This window comes from Plectrocnemia conspersa, unplaced genomic scaffold, assembly GCF_051122295.1.
Source record: "Plectrocnemia conspersa isolate PC_06_02 unplaced genomic scaffold, ASM5112229v1 ptg000001l, whole genome shotgun sequence".
NCBI lineage: Eukaryota > Metazoa > Arthropoda > Insecta > Trichoptera > Polycentropodidae > Plectrocnemia > Plectrocnemia conspersa.
In genome coordinates, this window is record NW_028277165.1 from 14,221,185 (window position 1) to 14,238,183 (window position 16,999).

General features: G+C 33.0%; 3 protein-coding genes across 3 annotated transcripts; 2 read left to right on the plus strand and 1 right to left on the minus strand.

Annotated features, from left to right (window-relative positions):
* Positions 1-109: 109 nt before the first annotated feature.
* LOC148238934 (uncharacterized) lies at positions 110-1,669 on the plus strand. Its single transcript, XM_088187228.1, has 5 exons — positions 110-284; positions 384-742; positions 815-1,004; positions 1,066-1,376; positions 1,445-1,669. The coding sequence occupies exons 1-5, from the start codon at positions 190-192 to the stop codon at positions 1,618-1,620; spliced, it is 1,131 nt and encodes a 376-aa protein (XP_088043354.1). The 5' UTR covers positions 110-189; the 3' UTR covers positions 1,621-1,669.
* Positions 1,666-2,726, minus strand: LOC148238935 (m-AAA protease-interacting protein 1, mitochondrial). The gene is made up of 4 exons (XM_088187241.1): positions 2,372-2,726; positions 2,142-2,306; positions 1,959-2,071; positions 1,666-1,892 (listed from the first exon to the last, which is right to left on the minus strand). Exons 1-4 carry the CDS (start codon positions 2,618-2,620, stop codon positions 1,754-1,756), a joined length of 666 nt encoding a protein of 221 aa, XP_088043367.1. The 5' UTR covers positions 2,621-2,726; the 3' UTR covers positions 1,666-1,753.
* A 1,798-nt stretch (positions 2,727-4,524) lies between these two features.
* Mat1 (CDK-activating kinase assembly factor) lies at positions 4,525-5,964 on the plus strand. The gene is made up of 4 exons (XM_088185440.1): positions 4,525-4,787; positions 4,855-5,393; positions 5,464-5,642; positions 5,704-5,964. The coding sequence occupies exons 1-4, from the start codon at positions 4,664-4,666 to the stop codon at positions 5,804-5,806; spliced, it is 945 nt and encodes a 314-aa protein (XP_088041566.1). The 5' UTR covers positions 4,525-4,663; the 3' UTR covers positions 5,807-5,964.
* The last annotated feature ends 11,035 nt before the right edge of the window (positions 5,965-16,999 follow it).

Sequence of the window (16,999 nt, forward strand, 5' to 3'; positions counted from 1 at the left end):
ATGGATAATAAAATAGTATTATTACCTTTATATTTTTATTCACTAAGTATTATTAAATTTTAATAAATTATTAGGTATTATTTTTAAATAAAAATATCATTATTAGTTTGACAGTTGAATTTTGAATTATAGCAACACTGACGTAGATAGTTTTCCGTCAATTTTTCCTCATGACAAATCTTCATTGTAATGTCACTATTGCAAGATTTACCGTTTTCTTTGTACCAAGATTTGATAAAAAAAAATGATTGGTCACGATGGGTTGTCAAAAACATGAATTTAAGGTTTAATATTCATAATAAACTAATATTTTCATATAAATATTTTTGCAGGTGATTTTTCCTTTTAGTTTTTATAATACATACTTAATTTATAACTTGCAGGAATATAAGAACTTCAAAAGACTTGATCAACGCCTTGGATCGACGAGGATACACTTTGAAACAGTTTAATGAGATTTTAGAAAATTATAATAACTCAACCCTGGGTTCTCTAGATGAGAACTCTCGAACGCAAGAAATTCAACACAAAACTGGCGTAAAAATGAAAATTGCAATTTTAGTGGCAAACATAAACTATGAGCATTGGTCGGATCTGATTACGCCTCTGTCCGACTGTGAAGTTTTAGGGGATATTTTGAAGGCAATGGGTTTTTATGTGATAATTTTGAAAAATTTAAATACAATTAAATTTAAGAAAGCTATTGAAGAAGTATGTCGAGTTATACCAGCAAAATCTTACGGTATTTTTTAGTCATAATTCATCCATATAATAATCATTTTATTTTATTATATTTATTAAAACCGTGTTTTAGTTTTATTCTATTTTGCTGGACATGGTTTTGAATTGTGTGGTACTAAATACATGCTAGGGATTGAAAGTCCATTGGAGCAATACACAACTGAAAATGGAATATCGGAAAATTTAGTAATAAAAAATGGATTCCATAACAAACCAGAGTTATTCATTTTACTTCTGGATATGTGTAGAACTCAACCAGATAGGTTAAAGTTCATTAATCTAATTTATTTTAATTTTAATCTAATTAATTTTACATTTTTTCAGATTAATAAATAAAGAGATTTATTCAAATATTTGTCCGGTAGAGGAATGTGGAGATATTTGCAATTTGATTATCGGTTATGCTACTTCTCCATATATGCCTGCTTATGAAGAATGTTGTGCCGATTATTCTACATCTAGAATACAACACGATAGTTGTAAGTCTATCAATAGTATCGATATAGGCAATAAAACCACGTATAAAATGGATGCAAGTAAAAAATTAAATGGCGTAAGCTTATATGTTAGTTTTTTGAGTCTTCATCTTAAGAAAAATGAAGATTTTGTTAAAATACTAGATATGGTTCATAAAGGTATAAATTATATAAACTAATTACATTATTTTAATTTATGTACTCATGTTACTGTTTCTGTTTTATAGATTTTGCTAAACTACAGTGCGAACAAGCTATATTACAAAAACCGCAAAAGTTAGATAATGTAGCAAAATATTTTTATTTGCATCAAAAAGCTACTGGGGATAAAGAATCCGAAGAAAAGTTGTTCAATTTGATTTCAAAGTTACAATCGGAAGAGATTGATATAATTCTCAAGTAGATAGATTTAATTGTAATTGATTTTATTTTATTAAAACTCTTTATATACATACACAATTATTATTTATTATAAAATCACTTTACTATAACAAACTATATCAAATTCAATATGTCGACAAAATTTTAATGTTCAATCATTGTTTTCTTAGATCTATTTCTTTAAAATGATTAACAATGTTCACGAGCCAACTGGAATCGGTCACTCCTTTAGTATATTCTCTGATGAACCTATAGTTGCAGATGTTAATTTTTTCTCTAATATCCGGATCGAATCTGTAAATATTTCAAAAATTAACAAATAGCACCTAGAATTAACGGCAAAAAATAATATCGTTTCACCCGAATCCAATTATTTTATCAGATTTCTGCAATTCTTTAATTCCTCTAAGCGAATGATAGCACATAGTTATTTCTACCCATCTTCGGTCATCTTCTTCGAACATTATACCCACCTGACATGTTAATAAAGCGTGAATTACACAATGTAACACCCTACAGACACACCCTGTTAGAGTAACTCACTTGATAAGGAAAAGCTGCAAAAATATCTTCTTTTTGTATGGCTAAACTTTCTCTACCGCCCAGAGACATCTCAGAAATAGAATGTTCAAGTTGACCGTATATGTCTGGAGATACGAGATCTTGTAACGTTGCGAAATCACTTTCGCTCATAGCGCTCGATATTACCTAGTAAATAAAAGACACGTAACGGTATAATGTCAATTATTTACTATTTGTAAATGAAAACTTACTTCGACTGCTTGTTTTGATGCTTCGACGAATTCACTTATTTCAAATGTAGGATCCAGGTGCGGTTTGATGATAAAGGTTGTAAAAACCCAGTTTTTTGCGCTGTTTATGATCGACGGCCAGTAAATTAACGGAAAATCCATTAAACCGGTTTTGGGCTTCGACGGAGGCGGAGAGCTAAAAAGGCGTTGATGGGGCCCTCCGAAGCGACTCGCGGTCGCCAATCGCGAAATCAGTCGCATCACAACCATTTTTATTAGGTTAGGTATGAGGCGACTTTATATTTTGACACTTGGTTTATTTTTTTCTTATTTATAGTTGGCCAAAACGACATTTTCTTTAAGCATACGTTGTAATGTGCAACAATAACAAATTATATAATCTTGATTGCTAAATAATGTCGTACATTTAAAGATTATTTAAATAATATAAAATAGATAAAAATAATTTTAAATAAATATTCGAAGCATTGTTATGCCTGAGGTGTGTTTAAAATGATTAATTCAATTCTTAATCTAGCTCAGTTTAAAGATCGTCCAATAATCCCTTTAATATGTGCGACATGATAAGCTACCACCAGTCAAATAACTTAATGGGTATCGTTATCAAGTGTCCAGAACTGTTTATTAAACTACCAGTAACTGCGCGTACTGGGTGCTGCCTAAATAACTTATGGTGACACGTGATACATGTGTGGACCACTGCAGATATTGATATAAGATGAGTGGTCTCAATGGTAGAATGACTGCGTGCTCTAGACTTATCTCACTTCTGGTGGGCCAAACCTATTTAAAGAGTATTAAACTCTTAAAATACTTCCACTAATATTGGAAAAACGACCAGACATTTAAAACAAATTCATTTATCTTTAAGAATATTTAAGCGTTTATATCCTCAAAAATATTCCGTAATTATTGCTGCAAAAATTTAAAAATGTTGATAACCTTTCCTTTACTGTAATGTACTCCAAGTGTACATGTCATCTTCAGGGACGGCATTTGGAGAAAGGGGCAGGTGGGGACACCCCCCCCCCCTTGAATTTGGCTAGAAAAAATATGTCATTTAATGAAATAATATTAATCTTAATGAAACCACTGACAAGCACACTCCTCCCCTCTCTCCTGGGAAAAGCTGAAAAGACGTCCCTGATTCTAAACCAGAATTTTACGGATAATCCTTCAAAGAAAATCTAAAAAAATAGTCAATTTTTTTTAATGTCATTACAGTGAAACCATATAGAAATATATTTTCACCGGTAGATACATATTTTACCAGTAAAAATATAATTTATCAGGCAGGTGCTAGTAAAATTATATGATTTAAGCTTTTCCATACGTAGTCATATATACATTTACGTACTTATCATTATTTATTTACATGCGATATATTAATGTTACAGTGAATGTATAAATATTTTTCTGTAAAGTTATATTTTCACTAGTGAAGTCTAAATACATTTTCACGAGCAGATTGCTTATATATAGCGAAAATACAATTAAGGTTATAGGCTGTACAACATTACCTGGGTGTTCCCACCCACTTCCTCAGGTTATGTGCAAGCCATGTTTGGCTAATTAACGACCCTAGCACTGAACACATTTGCTTACCATCGTACGACGATGGTTCACTGCCAATCTCAGTCTGGGTCGTCCCGGTGGACGACCGCGATTAGTTTTCCGATCCGGAGCTACTGATGGTCTTCCGGCATCACTATCTTATGTTGGAGATGGATTATAGGAGGTAGTGAAAATCTATGCTCCGCTAAAATGTCTATGAAACTCAATTTATTAGTTGCGAAACATACATTTACTATTCAAGCCTATACAAATCAATCAAACTCAACTTGACCTAATGAAAGTTCTTAAACTTTAATTAGTCAAGTCAAATACAAACTAAGCCAACTTATATCTCAGGTAAATAATCAGAAGAAGAAGTATAGATAGACATTGCATCTCGCATATTTCTCCATAGCTTGTCTGCACTTGGATATTACACTATGTTTTAAAAATATGTTAACTATCATTCAGCCTCTTTATAAAAAAATTTAAATTTTTATCCATAAATTCCTAAAGTTACTATTTTTACCGTCCCGTTTAAAATTTTGCAATCATTATTTCTAGGTGATTTATGGATATGGCAACATAATGTTTTTTTTAGGCCAAAAATTAAAACTAACTTATAGATGTCATATTAGCTTTATGGCTTCTGGTGCATAACCTACATTTCAAGTAGTGCAACGAGTATATTCAATTGCGCATAATCTTACTGACAAGGTTTACTGTTAATTGAAAAGAATGGATGATCAGGCGTGTCCGCGTTGTAAAACGACGAAATATCGTAACCCATCACTGAAGTTGATGGTGAACGTTTGCGGTCACGCTTTATGCGAAAGTTGTGTAGATTTGTTGTTTTTAAAAGGTTTGAAGTTCTACTATTATTCTTTAGAAGTATAGTTTATCATATTAAAACGTTATATTTGTTTTAGGATCGGGATCTTGTCCGGAATGCAATGTACCGCTCCGTAGAAATAATTTTAGGGTTCAGTTGTTCGAAGACTCGAAGGTTGAAAAAGAAGTAGACATTAGAAAGCGAGTTTTGAAAGACTATAACAAAAAAGAGGAGGATTTTTTTGGTTTGAAGGAGTATAATGATTATTTGGAAGAAATTGAAACAATTGTGTTTAATTTGACTAATAATATAGATATCATCGGTACGAATAAAAGGATTGAACAATACAAGAAAGATAATAAGGAAGTGATTTTAAAGAACAAGACTAGAGCGGGTCGAGAGGAGATAGAGTTGGAAGAAATTTTAGATATGGAGAAACAAGAAGAGGAACAAAGACGTGCTGAAATCATACGATTAGAAAAAGAAGCAAAGCGGAGAAAATTAAGAGATAAAGAAGCTCTGATTGACGAGTTGATGTTTTCACAAGAAAATGCTAAAAATATTATAAATAACTTTTCGCAACAAACAATTCAGATCGCTAAAGAAGAAATTAAACCAACGCTGCCGACTGTTAAAGTATATTTAACGCAATAATAATATTAAATAAAATTAATATTACACAATATTAATATTTTTTTATTGACAGGCAACACAATTTTCTACTGGTGTTAAATTCACAAGAGGCAGTAGTGTTCTGCCGCCACTGCCACAGATAACAGAAGGACCTCTCTTTGTCTATAATCCTCCAGTGATTCCGCCTCCTCAAGGACCTTATCCTCCGTTAAAGAACGATTTAGAAACAGAAGGATATATGAGTCATATGCAGTATGTTTACTAATTATTCCTGGATTATAATATGTTTGTTTTAATGTTTCAATTTTTTCAGGACCGAAACAATTACAGAAAAAGCTGGGGGCTATACATCTCACTTAGCTTGCTTGAAATATTTACAAGAAGCTCTTGCCGGTCTGTACCATTGCAGTAGCTGATCTCCGCCAAATGGGTTGCAAGACAACTCATTTTTGCAAATAACTTCAAAATCTCGCAACCAAGAAATGTTTCTCATGGATGAAGATTCATCAGACAGTGTCATAATACTCGACAATTGCTCAAATTAAATTCTGTCGAGTTAAGTTCAGCAAAAAAAGACTACGTTCGATTTGGAAAGGCTCTATAAGTGTTATCTCATTATTTACAGTTTGTAAAATTTGTAGAATCTGTTATAAAAATAATACCGTATATAAAAATGTGAATATTTATTTGGTGTATTAGATGATTTGTGATGTGTTACAATAATTTCTTCATTATTAAATATAATTAATATATAATTAGTGACAATATTTATTTATGTTATAAGTTGGTTTCGAAGAACTGTTTTAAGTATTTGGTAAATGTTTGTATATATTGATGAGAATAAACATGGATGTGTATTTTTTTAGTTTTATTTGTTAATTTTAACGTTGCACAAAAATCTGCATATACATCGGAAATAGCTTGCGGTGAACACGGACTGAGAGACATTTGAAGTGTAAACATCTCAGGGCAAACACGTCCAGCACAATAAACCTTTCAAAGAGGCCGACCTTTTATAGAGGTAAATAAACAATATTTGAGTAGGTGTGCCTTCCATAAAACTTTTCGAGTCTATACTAAAAGTCGTACATATTAAAGTAGTGAAAAAATTAGATCGAGTGATAGAATTGAGTCATAGCTGAAGTTTGATGTTTCTCAACAGTTTTTATTTTCAATATATAAAGTTTTAGATTGTTTAGTATTATTTTCTGGTATGTGTCGTTTCTGCAAAAGCCTCACATTCGAATAAAAATAGCGATCACACATAGCAATGCAGCACTCCTTTTATAACCTAGTTGTAGACTTTTTAGTGGAATATTTCATTATAGTCGAAGAAAATATTAAGGAGAACCTTGACATTCGATGAAACTTGACGTGCTATTTTTGGTCTTGGCTCTTCAAATTGCTCTCATTAAGACGATTGAACATTTGTTATGATAAATAATATAATATTGGCACAAAGCGAAACACAAAATTCTGACAATCCTAGCACAGGAAATGAGGATTTCTGCACATAATCGTTTTTCAAGTCTATTAAATTTTCTTCTTCTGTTATGTTAGTGGCATGTTTATACTGTCGTATATTGCGAAAGATTGATGACTCACTTTTTCATTTAGTAATCAAATGATGGAAAACACGTAGAAAATGATACAGAAAGGTTTTCGATTGTCTTCTGTAATTTAGACAAAATTTTTAATTTGTATGGAAAAGTCTACGCCTGGGAAGTAATCAAACTGCGAATTTTTAACATTCCTTGTCCACGTTTCTAACTTGTCTTTAAAATACTTTAATTTGCTTACTACTTGTACACTCAATTTAAAACGTTTAACTACTCAAAACTTTTGCCCCCCCCCCCCTGGAAAAAGCTAAAATGATTAAACCAGAAATTCTCACGTTATCCTTCAAAGAAAATCTAAAAAATCTTTAACCCGGAAATATTTTTTAAATACGTCATTTCAATGAAGTCATATGGCCGCCATTTTTAAATCAGGCTAACTAACAAACTCAACAGAGATATTTACGTGTTCTATTTTTTAAGAAACTTTTATAACGATATGATTAAAACTAAGGCAGGTGTCCTCAAAAACCGTTATACCCCACAAAAATGACCTTATTTTTTACCTAAAACGTAAAATTTGTATGCTTTTAAAATACTACTCTTCTTGGTGTTCATTTTCTATACATTTATCATAGGTATATAATAAAAAAAATCATGGATTGGACGTGCCTAATTATGCTTCAAGACGTAATAATATCAAAACACGACATATACGTAAATAAAAAAAATATATTAATTCTATGAAAAAATTCTGTCTATATATCGTAGATAGGAGCATCGCACGATTTGAAAGACTACGTATATTTACACTGGCTAAACACGTTCGTACAAAGTCCAAACATTGCAACAAGTGAAACATACATAACTGTTAAAATAATAATAAAAAAAATATAAATCCGTCTTCAAACCGCGCCGCCGCTGTCTTCATATTTCATCTTTGTTTGAACGTTGCGTTTTCATCTTCGCGTTTCCGAGTAGATTTTAACAAAGATCGAAAACGATGAAAACCGTTACTGATGAAATATTTTCTAGGAATATCATTAAGCATCATACAAACATCCGCTGAAATAATAATACCTGTTGTTTGCGCCGAACAAAAGTATTGCAGTTTCAGCCGTTTTCAGACTTCCAGGCAATTCCCGGATTTCGCTCGATTGTGGTACTTTACAAAGCTGACTTGTTTGTGTGTTTTTTAATTCATGTTTTGCATTGCTTGCGGAAAGAGGCTTCATCGATATAATAGGCATTAGAAATAAGAGGAAATCCAAGTAGGTATAATATAATATATTGTAATATAATACATAAAAAACAATAATAATAAACTACTATGGTTTTTATACAAATATATTATATTTTGATACTAATAACTATTACTTCTAAATAATTTATCACATAACCAGTGTTTACGTAAATTACACTCCCTGGTCTGGAAGAACGGTTTATCCTAGAATTTGGAGAATAATAATGGTGCTTAATGCTATCTAGCTAGCTAGAGTAACTATCTAAATGCCCCCCCTCCATTTTATATATAGATTTCACACTTTTATAATATATATATTTCGAATAGTAATATTAATTTTAATGGAATAAAACTGTTTAATATACTGATGTTTTTTTGTAATTTTAGAATTAGTTTATATAATAGTAGTGCGCTCAAATTTATTTGTTTGCATGACTTTCTTGACTGCTAATGCCTTGTTGAATCTTCCAAGTGTCGTTGATTTATTTATTTATTTAAATTAAATTCATACCATCGTGACCTAACAGGTTACACCAATGCGTCACGATGGTCAAAAACTATACATAGTATAATTTCAATACACTACATGTAAGTTAAAAATAATACATAGTAAAAAAAAATCATAAAATATTTAAATTAAATGATACAAACCGGATACAAGAGCGGGTAATAAATATTTGCTTATTCGGGAACTTCTAATTATAGACCCCGATTCAAGAATGCCAACTAAAGTGTCATAGAGAACGTGAATGGATCGTTTAAGTGAAATGCGTTCTTCATAACAAAGCCGAGCATATTGTTTACGTGTAGAGAGAACCTCCACCTGCTCTAAAAGTGATTCCGAGATCCCGCCGAGATTGTAAGGATAATCTGATGGCGAACAGGATCGATAACATGACACAGTATGGCACTTTCCGATATTAAAGGGCAGACGGTTGACGAAAGCACATCTCCATAGATAATCTAAATCACTCTATAGAGCAGTGAACTTCACATCTTCCAATTTTTACACACATACATTCGCGCGTGCTAGAGCCGAGTCACAAAAATAAAGTCATATACGTCGCACGAAAATACGATTGTGTGTTGTTTTTGTTTCTACCTGCGCTGAAATAACGGTTATTATCGAGAATCTGCAGCTCATCGGCATACTTTAGAGTTTAGCAGAGGTCGATAACTATTTTATACGTATGATATTATTTAAAAAATGCAATTAAACATTTCAAAAATGAATAAACTATTTTTGTTATATAGTGATAAAAATTACATACATATAATATATATATATATTATTTATTTTTTATAATTATACATTTTCTCTCCATTGAATTTGGCCAGAAAAATGCATGTCATTTAATGAAATATTATGAATCTTATTGCAATGGAAATATTTAAAAAAATACCACTGACTGGCCAACTTTATCCTCCCCCCCCCCTGGATAAAGTTGAAATGACGCCCCTGGAGTCAGGCTCCGACTCCTGGTTGATACGTAGTAGTATGCCGCATCGGTAACTCTATCCCCGTAGCGTCTGGCCCGCAGACGGATCGCGCTCCACACCAACGCGATCGATTTACCATAACGGCCATAACGCAGCGTTCGATATCTGGCCGCTTCTCGTTTCGCATTAATCAGAAGTAACCACCTTTGTGTGTGCGTTGTGGGGGGATGGATATGTAGAGAGAGCGAAGGCAACAAAGGGCGAGGCCCCCGGGCCGGTGGCTAATTGGTGCAATGTAAACAGCGCGGCCTGCGGGGAACCGCCGCGGCCGACTCAGCAACCACCCTCTACCACAACCGCCCCATTCTCTCTTATACCTCTCTCCGGTTACCGCTGGATACCTTTCGTCTGCGATCGCGGATAATTATTTGCCGAAAACAAACAGAGTCACGCACCGCTTAACGTGTTTCCGCGTGTAATTGGGGCTGACCCCACCGACCGCGGGGGATGAGGATTTAACAGATAGACATCTAAATCGTCGGCGGGCAATGATGTCGCTTTTTAATCGCTGCGTGCCGATCTGCGACGCGTTCGATGGGGCTGAATTTATACATTTTTTAATAGCGTACTATTTGAACTCGATGAAATTTAGTAGGCGTGCGTGTTTTTATTAATTTTATTTGAAAACACAGGGCGCACAGAGGCCCGTATCCAAAATTTACTGAAATCTGCATATTAACTCGAAAACTGGCAAATACACTGCAGAAAATGTTTGCCACAAAGAAATTCTTACTCGATAAATATGTAAAAATTACACGCTGATTTCAGAAATATCATCAATTTATTTCCAAAAAATATGTTTGTTAAGATTCCCTTAAACATTTCAATATTTTTGATGTAACAAGCACTCTAAAATGTATTTTTGCGACTGTTTATAATAATTCGTGGTACGGTTTGAACTAATTTCGCACAATTCGCTATTTCGCACATTTAAAAAAAACATTTTTTTTAAACACGAGTGAGAAACGGAAAAACTTGTGTTGCTACGAACAAAAAGAAATCAAGGACTCATAAACTTCACACGATTCAAGACAAAGATGGAAATTATTAGACGTTCTGATAGCGGTGAATCTTTTGCTTTAATTAGAGGTTCGTATGATACAAACAGGTCTACGATATGTTAAATTTTGCAAAATAAAAATAGAATTAAGAAATACGTTCAAAATTGTGGAAAATAAAGATATATTTCCGCAATTTTTAAAGATATGTTTCCAAAAAAACACAGCAAAAAAAAAATGGATGAAATGGAAAATCTTTGTCATCGTGGATCGATGACCAACATCAAAAAGATGTCCCTCTGAGTTTTTCAATTATTCAAGCAAAAGCTCTTAGTTTGCACAAAGATTGGAAGGATAGATTAAAAAAAGATTTTAACACGGTTTTTCAACCAAGTAACGGTTGATTTTACAATTTTAAAATGAGGTATTCTTTTCATAATATTAAATTTACTGGAAAATCGGCTGATGCGGATAAAGATGCTGCAAAAGAATTTATTTCCTAATTATCCAAAATGATTGAAGATGGAGAATATTCCTCTAGCCAAATATTTAATGTAGATGAGACAGGTTTATTTTGGAAAACTCTTTAACAATGAAAAATATGAATGAAGCCTTCACGCACTTTGACAAATTTTTAAATATTATGGAAGATTGTGATCCCAATGGAGAGTGCATATCTCAAGTGCGTTGGGCGATCAATAAAAATATAGCATGTTATAAAATACTATATGAAGAAAAGAAAAAGAATAGTGGAAAACAGTTAACTTGATGACTTTTCAAAGGAAACACCCGCAAACCCCACTTAAACGTGTCTCTTAAACGCCTCTTAAACATATTATATTTACTTGATAAATAAATATTTTAAAATACACACAATTTCAATTTTTTTTACTTCCCTCGACTTTCGTACATTCAACATTCGCACACATTTTCAGGAACCAATTATGTGCGAAAGTCGAGGGCCGCCTGTATACAGATATTCGTCAATAAAGGTAAATAAAGTAGACGTGGCATTTTTTTCTAAATGATTTTTTAAAATCCTTTTATTGTTTTTTGTAATTTAAAAATCGTTTACTTTCTTTTTATTATTATCAATTATATGCTAGAAAAAATATTCTTGTTAAAATTGTGAAAATCTAGCGATTCCAAAGAGACATTGCACTGACTGGGTGTTACACCACGATAACGCGCTTATTCTTACAATGCTTTCAGTTCGAGCAATTTTATTAAAAAAAACAAATTCCATACAGCTTAGACCTACCTAGTTCTTCTAAAAAAATTGACGTTTATCCGAGACTTATAGAAAATTAATTTCACCACATCAGTTGAAAAAAATGTTAGAAGCACTGTGTGAGCTTACAAGAGTCATACAATTAACGAGATAATTTTTAATTTTACAATAGTTTTATGAATATTAAAAAAAATCATTACAATTACTTTTAGGAGGGATTTAGGATTACTTTTAGTGTAAAACCTTATAATCTTATTTTCATATCTATACAACGTTAAAAGATTTATTAAATAAAGTTGAAATTACTATACAATATAATAACGTTAGTTAAAAGAGTTGATGCATAAGCAAAAGAACAATATTTTCATTCGGCATTCGATTACGTTACATGACTTATATTTGTTAGTATAAAACACAATCGAAATCAATTGTTGTTTTATATCCGTCATATATAAAGTTCAATTGGAGTGTCAGATATTCGATCTAGAAATGCGAGATCGATTCAATTACGCGATTGTAATAAATCATGCTAACTACTGTAAAATAAAAATTCAGACATGACTAATGTACCACTAAAATTGAATTGTTGGACTTGCAGGACTGACCTACCAACGCAACCGAAACCCTACATAATTTAACAATGGATACTTCCATTGTAAAATTTATATAAATTTAGCATAATATGATTAATACGTTAGTAGTTAAAAATAGCGTTTTATATCTCACTAAAAAATAGCGACTTTATATGGAACAGTATAATAATTGACTTAATTAAAAATAGTGGAGTTGGGAAGAGTGGGATCTATTTTAAGATACTTAAAAAACGTTTTAGATCATGGATCAACACTTATTTTATCTTCACTAAAAGTAATTTTTTTGGATAAAAAATAATAAATACACGATAGCTAATTTTAGCATTGAATTTTGAGTGTTCCCCGAAATTATAAGAGTATTCTTGTAAATCAAATTATGTGTGTACATTTTCAAATTTAACCTTAGAACCATTGTGTTGGTTTAAAATATAACTAAACAAAATTTACCCTATATCTGACGTCTATATTTATTTTAAGTCGCGTGTATTATGTATCCATTTGTTTATCCTTGCATCCGCAGCTAGGATATGATAAAATCACTACATCCTGTCATATGATTATTTTATTCATAGGTTTATTAGCAATAACGCTCTTCCGTCTCGGAAGCGAGACACTTCCATTTCGTAGCAAAACAGAGATATTCATCTGTCACTTTATTGTCTCCCTAGACAAAAAAATATTCAAGTACGAATTTATTATAATATTATAAATATGAATAATCAATCATCCACGAAACACAAGGATTAGTTGAATTAAGAGGAATAACAATGCGTACTTGTTGTACATATTATTAACATTGTACGTACGAAAGATCATCCGATAAAAACACATGTCAGATAGGAGAAGTAGGAGTAATAACAAGAGAATCCGGTCGTAATATGATGTCTTTCATATCAGTTAAGAAACGGCGATGTCTCATTCCGAAACGATGTATGTATGTATTCTTCGTCTTCGAGATAAAATTGTCTGTTTTGTATCCCTTTTTTCATATCTAATTCCGTATTTTATTTCTCGTATTTATAATACTAATACTGTTTTCGTGTATAAATATACATTTTTATAATGCGTGCGTATGTATTATATTATATCAAAAATGTATTTTTGTAAAATTTCGTTTCGTTGAAGTATTTTTTATTATTAAATAAACTCAACCCAGTCATGTTGGAACCCTTGGGCGATGTTATAGTTTTACATAAAATTTGCATCCCATCAGTTGTTCGTTTATATGAAAATTCAGCAAATTTTCCACCATGTATGCATGTTTAAATCGCTGATAAGTTTTATTTTATCAACATTGTTAATGAACGCTTTAATTATAATTTATATACAGTTTGCGATTATTGGTGTTTATATTATATAACAAGCATTTTTTGTGACGATTTTTTCTACTTTAAAGATTATAAAATATAGCCCAAAACTCTTTACTAAGATGAGAAAATTCAATAGAAATAAAATCATATAAAAAATCAGCTTGTGTTTGAATTTTTTGAACTATGGTGTCGACAAAAGGGTTACGTATCCTTTTTTCGTACGAGCTCAAACTGAAACACAATGCAGCACAGCTCACGAGAAACATTAATTAGCGATTCTACGAGGGTACTGTTAGTCATAGAACTGTAAGGCTCTTTTTTTGCTTGTTAACATACCTAGATAGGTGGAAATGTGCCTAATTATAAAAGAATCTGCGTAAATTCTTCGCTGTCTATCATCTCTGTGCTTCGGTTCTTATACTATCTGAATTTTATATAGGTGTATTACTGTTGCAAAATTAAACACAAATTGGAAATTTTCTCATCTTCCATATTCTACTAACTTTTACCCTACATATTATCACATCTTTAAACATTTCGACTCGTTTATTTAAAATACAAAATTAAATAAGCATGAGTGATACAACAAAAGCTTTTGACGATTCCAGAACCTCTAAAAATATTTTTAAATAAATGATTTATATATTGTTAAATTGGAGGCAAATGACTGTTTATTTAAATAATGCATATTTTTGTAGCGATTCATCAGTCAAGAGATACAGCACACGCGTGTCTGAAGTTCTGCGAACTGTGCCCACGGACCTAGCAGCCGTCGAGACGCACGCTTGCATTCTTACAACCCCCTTCGACGTGATGGGTGGATATATGGTCTACGCGCACAACTGTGTATATAACACGGTATAAACCAAGAAAAATTCGACTCCACTACACATCGACGCTCGGACTACTACTTCGCTACACGAACTTTCACCTCTCCTTTGGTTTGAACATCATTTCCAGGACACTAAAATACTTTAGGGTGTTTGGCCCTAGGGGTGATTGACCTCGCGGCCAATGAGATTCTGGTGTGAATCTAGTTAGACTTTTTATTAATATATTTACATGAGCGACGGAAGATTATCAGCGAGACGTTTCTAACGTTTCTGACTGACGCAGGTGATGATGCCCGAGGATGATCCTCAAGCTTCTTGTGGCTGCGTGCGACGAGTGTCAGGAGGTAGTTTTTCCTGAGGCTGGTAGATCGGGAGTTCCAGTTGTGTCTTCGGGTCTGTCGGGAGGGCGCGTCTGCTGGTCTCTTTGGGTAGCTGCTGGTGACTCTGAGTGGCTGCTGATGTCTCGGAGTGGCTGCTGGTGTCTCCTCACTGTCTGCCCCTGACCGTCTGCCTCTGTGGCTGTCTTGGACTGTCTGCCTCTGAACGTCTCGGACTGTCTGCCCTCTCCTCATCGAAGTCCAGGCTTATATCCTTTAAGGGATAAGCTTGCTGGCCAATCGCATATATGCAGCGATCTTCCAGCCAGTCGCTGCAGTCGTTTCGTAGAATGGCGAAACGTCTACGCCTTTAGAAAGCGACGTCCGCTCATCCAAAGTCTTTTGCATTTTTTGAAGGTGATTTATGATATACGTGACCGTTTCGTAACATAGGGATTCTCTTAACGACGGAGAATATTTACTGTGAACGTGATACGTGTGGTCTCCAAACCTTTTTACGCCATTATTTGTCTCATTAATGAATGATCGCTTTTGGTCACACTCATTAACGGAATTTTAGGGTTTGAGACAATGATCCTTTTGAACTTTTTAAATCTAGGTAAACCTAAGCTGTGATGATCGATCTTATAATATAATAATCACTAATTCCGATCTCCCAGATACGATAGAAATTTAAAAACACTAAGGTTCGTATGGGATTCGAACCCAGGTCTTTTAGATCAATAGATAGAGACTTATACCACTCGTCTATCGTGCTGGTATTATAATGCAAACTATTAAATTTATAGTGTAATTATATATTTCCCTTTTTATTGCAAGGTATAGAACTTTCTCAACTAATTTTACGGAACCTATGAGTTCCTCGAAACACAGGTTAAAGACTCTGATCTAGGCATAAGAGTTTTCTAAGGAAATAAATTATATGTGTGATTTTCTGTTGCTTTCTATTTTGAAATTCAGGAAAGGAATCCTAGAACCCTTGGAACATACAAAGTTGTACGCCACGAACTCAATGAGCAAGGTAAACCTTGTTTATATTTTTGTATTAATATTTATATATTTTAGGGAACTAATAATTCCAAGTACAAATGTAACAATTTTAATTCAAAAGATATGAAATTATTAAGATGTGCATTACTGATATAATATATTTTCATTTATAATAAAAACATTCTGCTTATGAAAAGCAAAATCAGCAACCTTTATATAACACTTTGTAATCTAATGATCCAAATAGACAAAAGTATATAATTGAATATCATCCAACCTTCGTATTGTGAATAATAATGTTCTTTGGTAGCTGACCGAGGCCGTTTTATTCGCGATCGCGGGTCATTTAGCGGCACAGTGGACCCTGATAGTTATCCAAACGGACATAATCATCGGCGGAAGGTACGAGTGCACTTGAGATGGTAAGCAATTTTAAGGATCACTTGCGCAGCAGGTTCCTTTGGACGGACAAGAGCTTCGGCATACAATAGCCGAGACTACCATAACCGCTAAAGTTATGCGACACTTTAATGACTAGAGATTTCAGTACAGTTGAATCAAAAACAGGCACCGAAAACTTTTATTATTCTGCTCACAATTTCATAATGCGATGATAAATTATATATTTAATATTGTAAGTGTACGTTGTCAGTATTCGCAGACATAATGAAACTGGCATTGAGTCGCAAAAGTCGTCGGGACAAAAGTGCGAGGGAAAGTTTTCAATTCAACATCAGCCCGGCTCTATCTTCGTTCATTAGTTATTTACACTGCTGTTTATATGCAACACTATGGAGTGGTCTCTTTAAATGTTTACAATTTAAATTGGAATATGAAAGATGACTTTTCACAGCTTTAAATGAACATAGCTATTATATTAAAAAGAAGCATGGTTTGTCAATATGAAATACGATAATTATCTTAACATGACAAATTATATAGATGTTCAGGACACTCCGCTCGTGATATTGCGACATAAAACTAATCGTGAGAAAAGAAAGAAGAGAATTAATGCCG

What these genes read in the sequence shown, in the direction of transcription:
- Mat1 (XM_088185440.1), top strand. Translation starts at nt 4,664, where the DNA reads ATGGATGATCAGGCGTGTCCGCGTTGTAAAACGACGAAATATCGTAAC. An exon ending in AGATTTGTTGTTTTTAAAAG is followed by an intron (nt 4,788 to 4,854) that starts GTTTGAAGTTCT and finishes TATTTGTTTTAG; the next exon opens with GATCGGGATCTTGTCCGGAA. An exon ending in CAACGCTGCCGACTGTTAAA is followed by an intron (nt 5,394 to 5,463) that starts GTATATTTAACG and finishes TTTTATTGACAG; the next exon opens with GCAACACAATTTTCTACTGG.
- LOC148238935 (XM_088187241.1), bottom strand. Translation starts at nt 2,620, where the DNA reads ATGGTTGTGATGCGACTGATTTCGCGATTGGCGACCGCGAGTCGCTTC. An exon ending in CATCAAAACAAGCAGTCGAA is followed by an intron (nt 2,307 to 2,371) that starts GTAAGTTTTCAT and finishes TTTATTTACTAG; the next exon opens with GTAATATCGAGCGCTATGAG. An exon ending in GATAAAATAATTGGATTCGG is followed by an intron (nt 1,893 to 1,958) that starts GTGAAACGATAT and finishes AAATATTTACAG; the next exon opens with ATTCGATCCGGATATTAGAG.
- LOC148238934 (XM_088187228.1), top strand. Translation starts at nt 190, where the DNA reads ATGTCACTATTGCAAGATTTACCGTTTTCTTTGTACCAAGATTTGATA. An exon ending in TGTAGAACTCAACCAGATAG is followed by an intron (nt 1,005 to 1,065) that starts GTTAAAGTTCAT and finishes ACATTTTTTCAG; the next exon opens with ATTAATAAATAAAGAGATTT. An exon ending in ACTAGATATGGTTCATAAAG is followed by an intron (nt 1,377 to 1,444) that starts GTATAAATTATA and finishes TCTGTTTTATAG; the next exon opens with ATTTTGCTAAACTACAGTGC.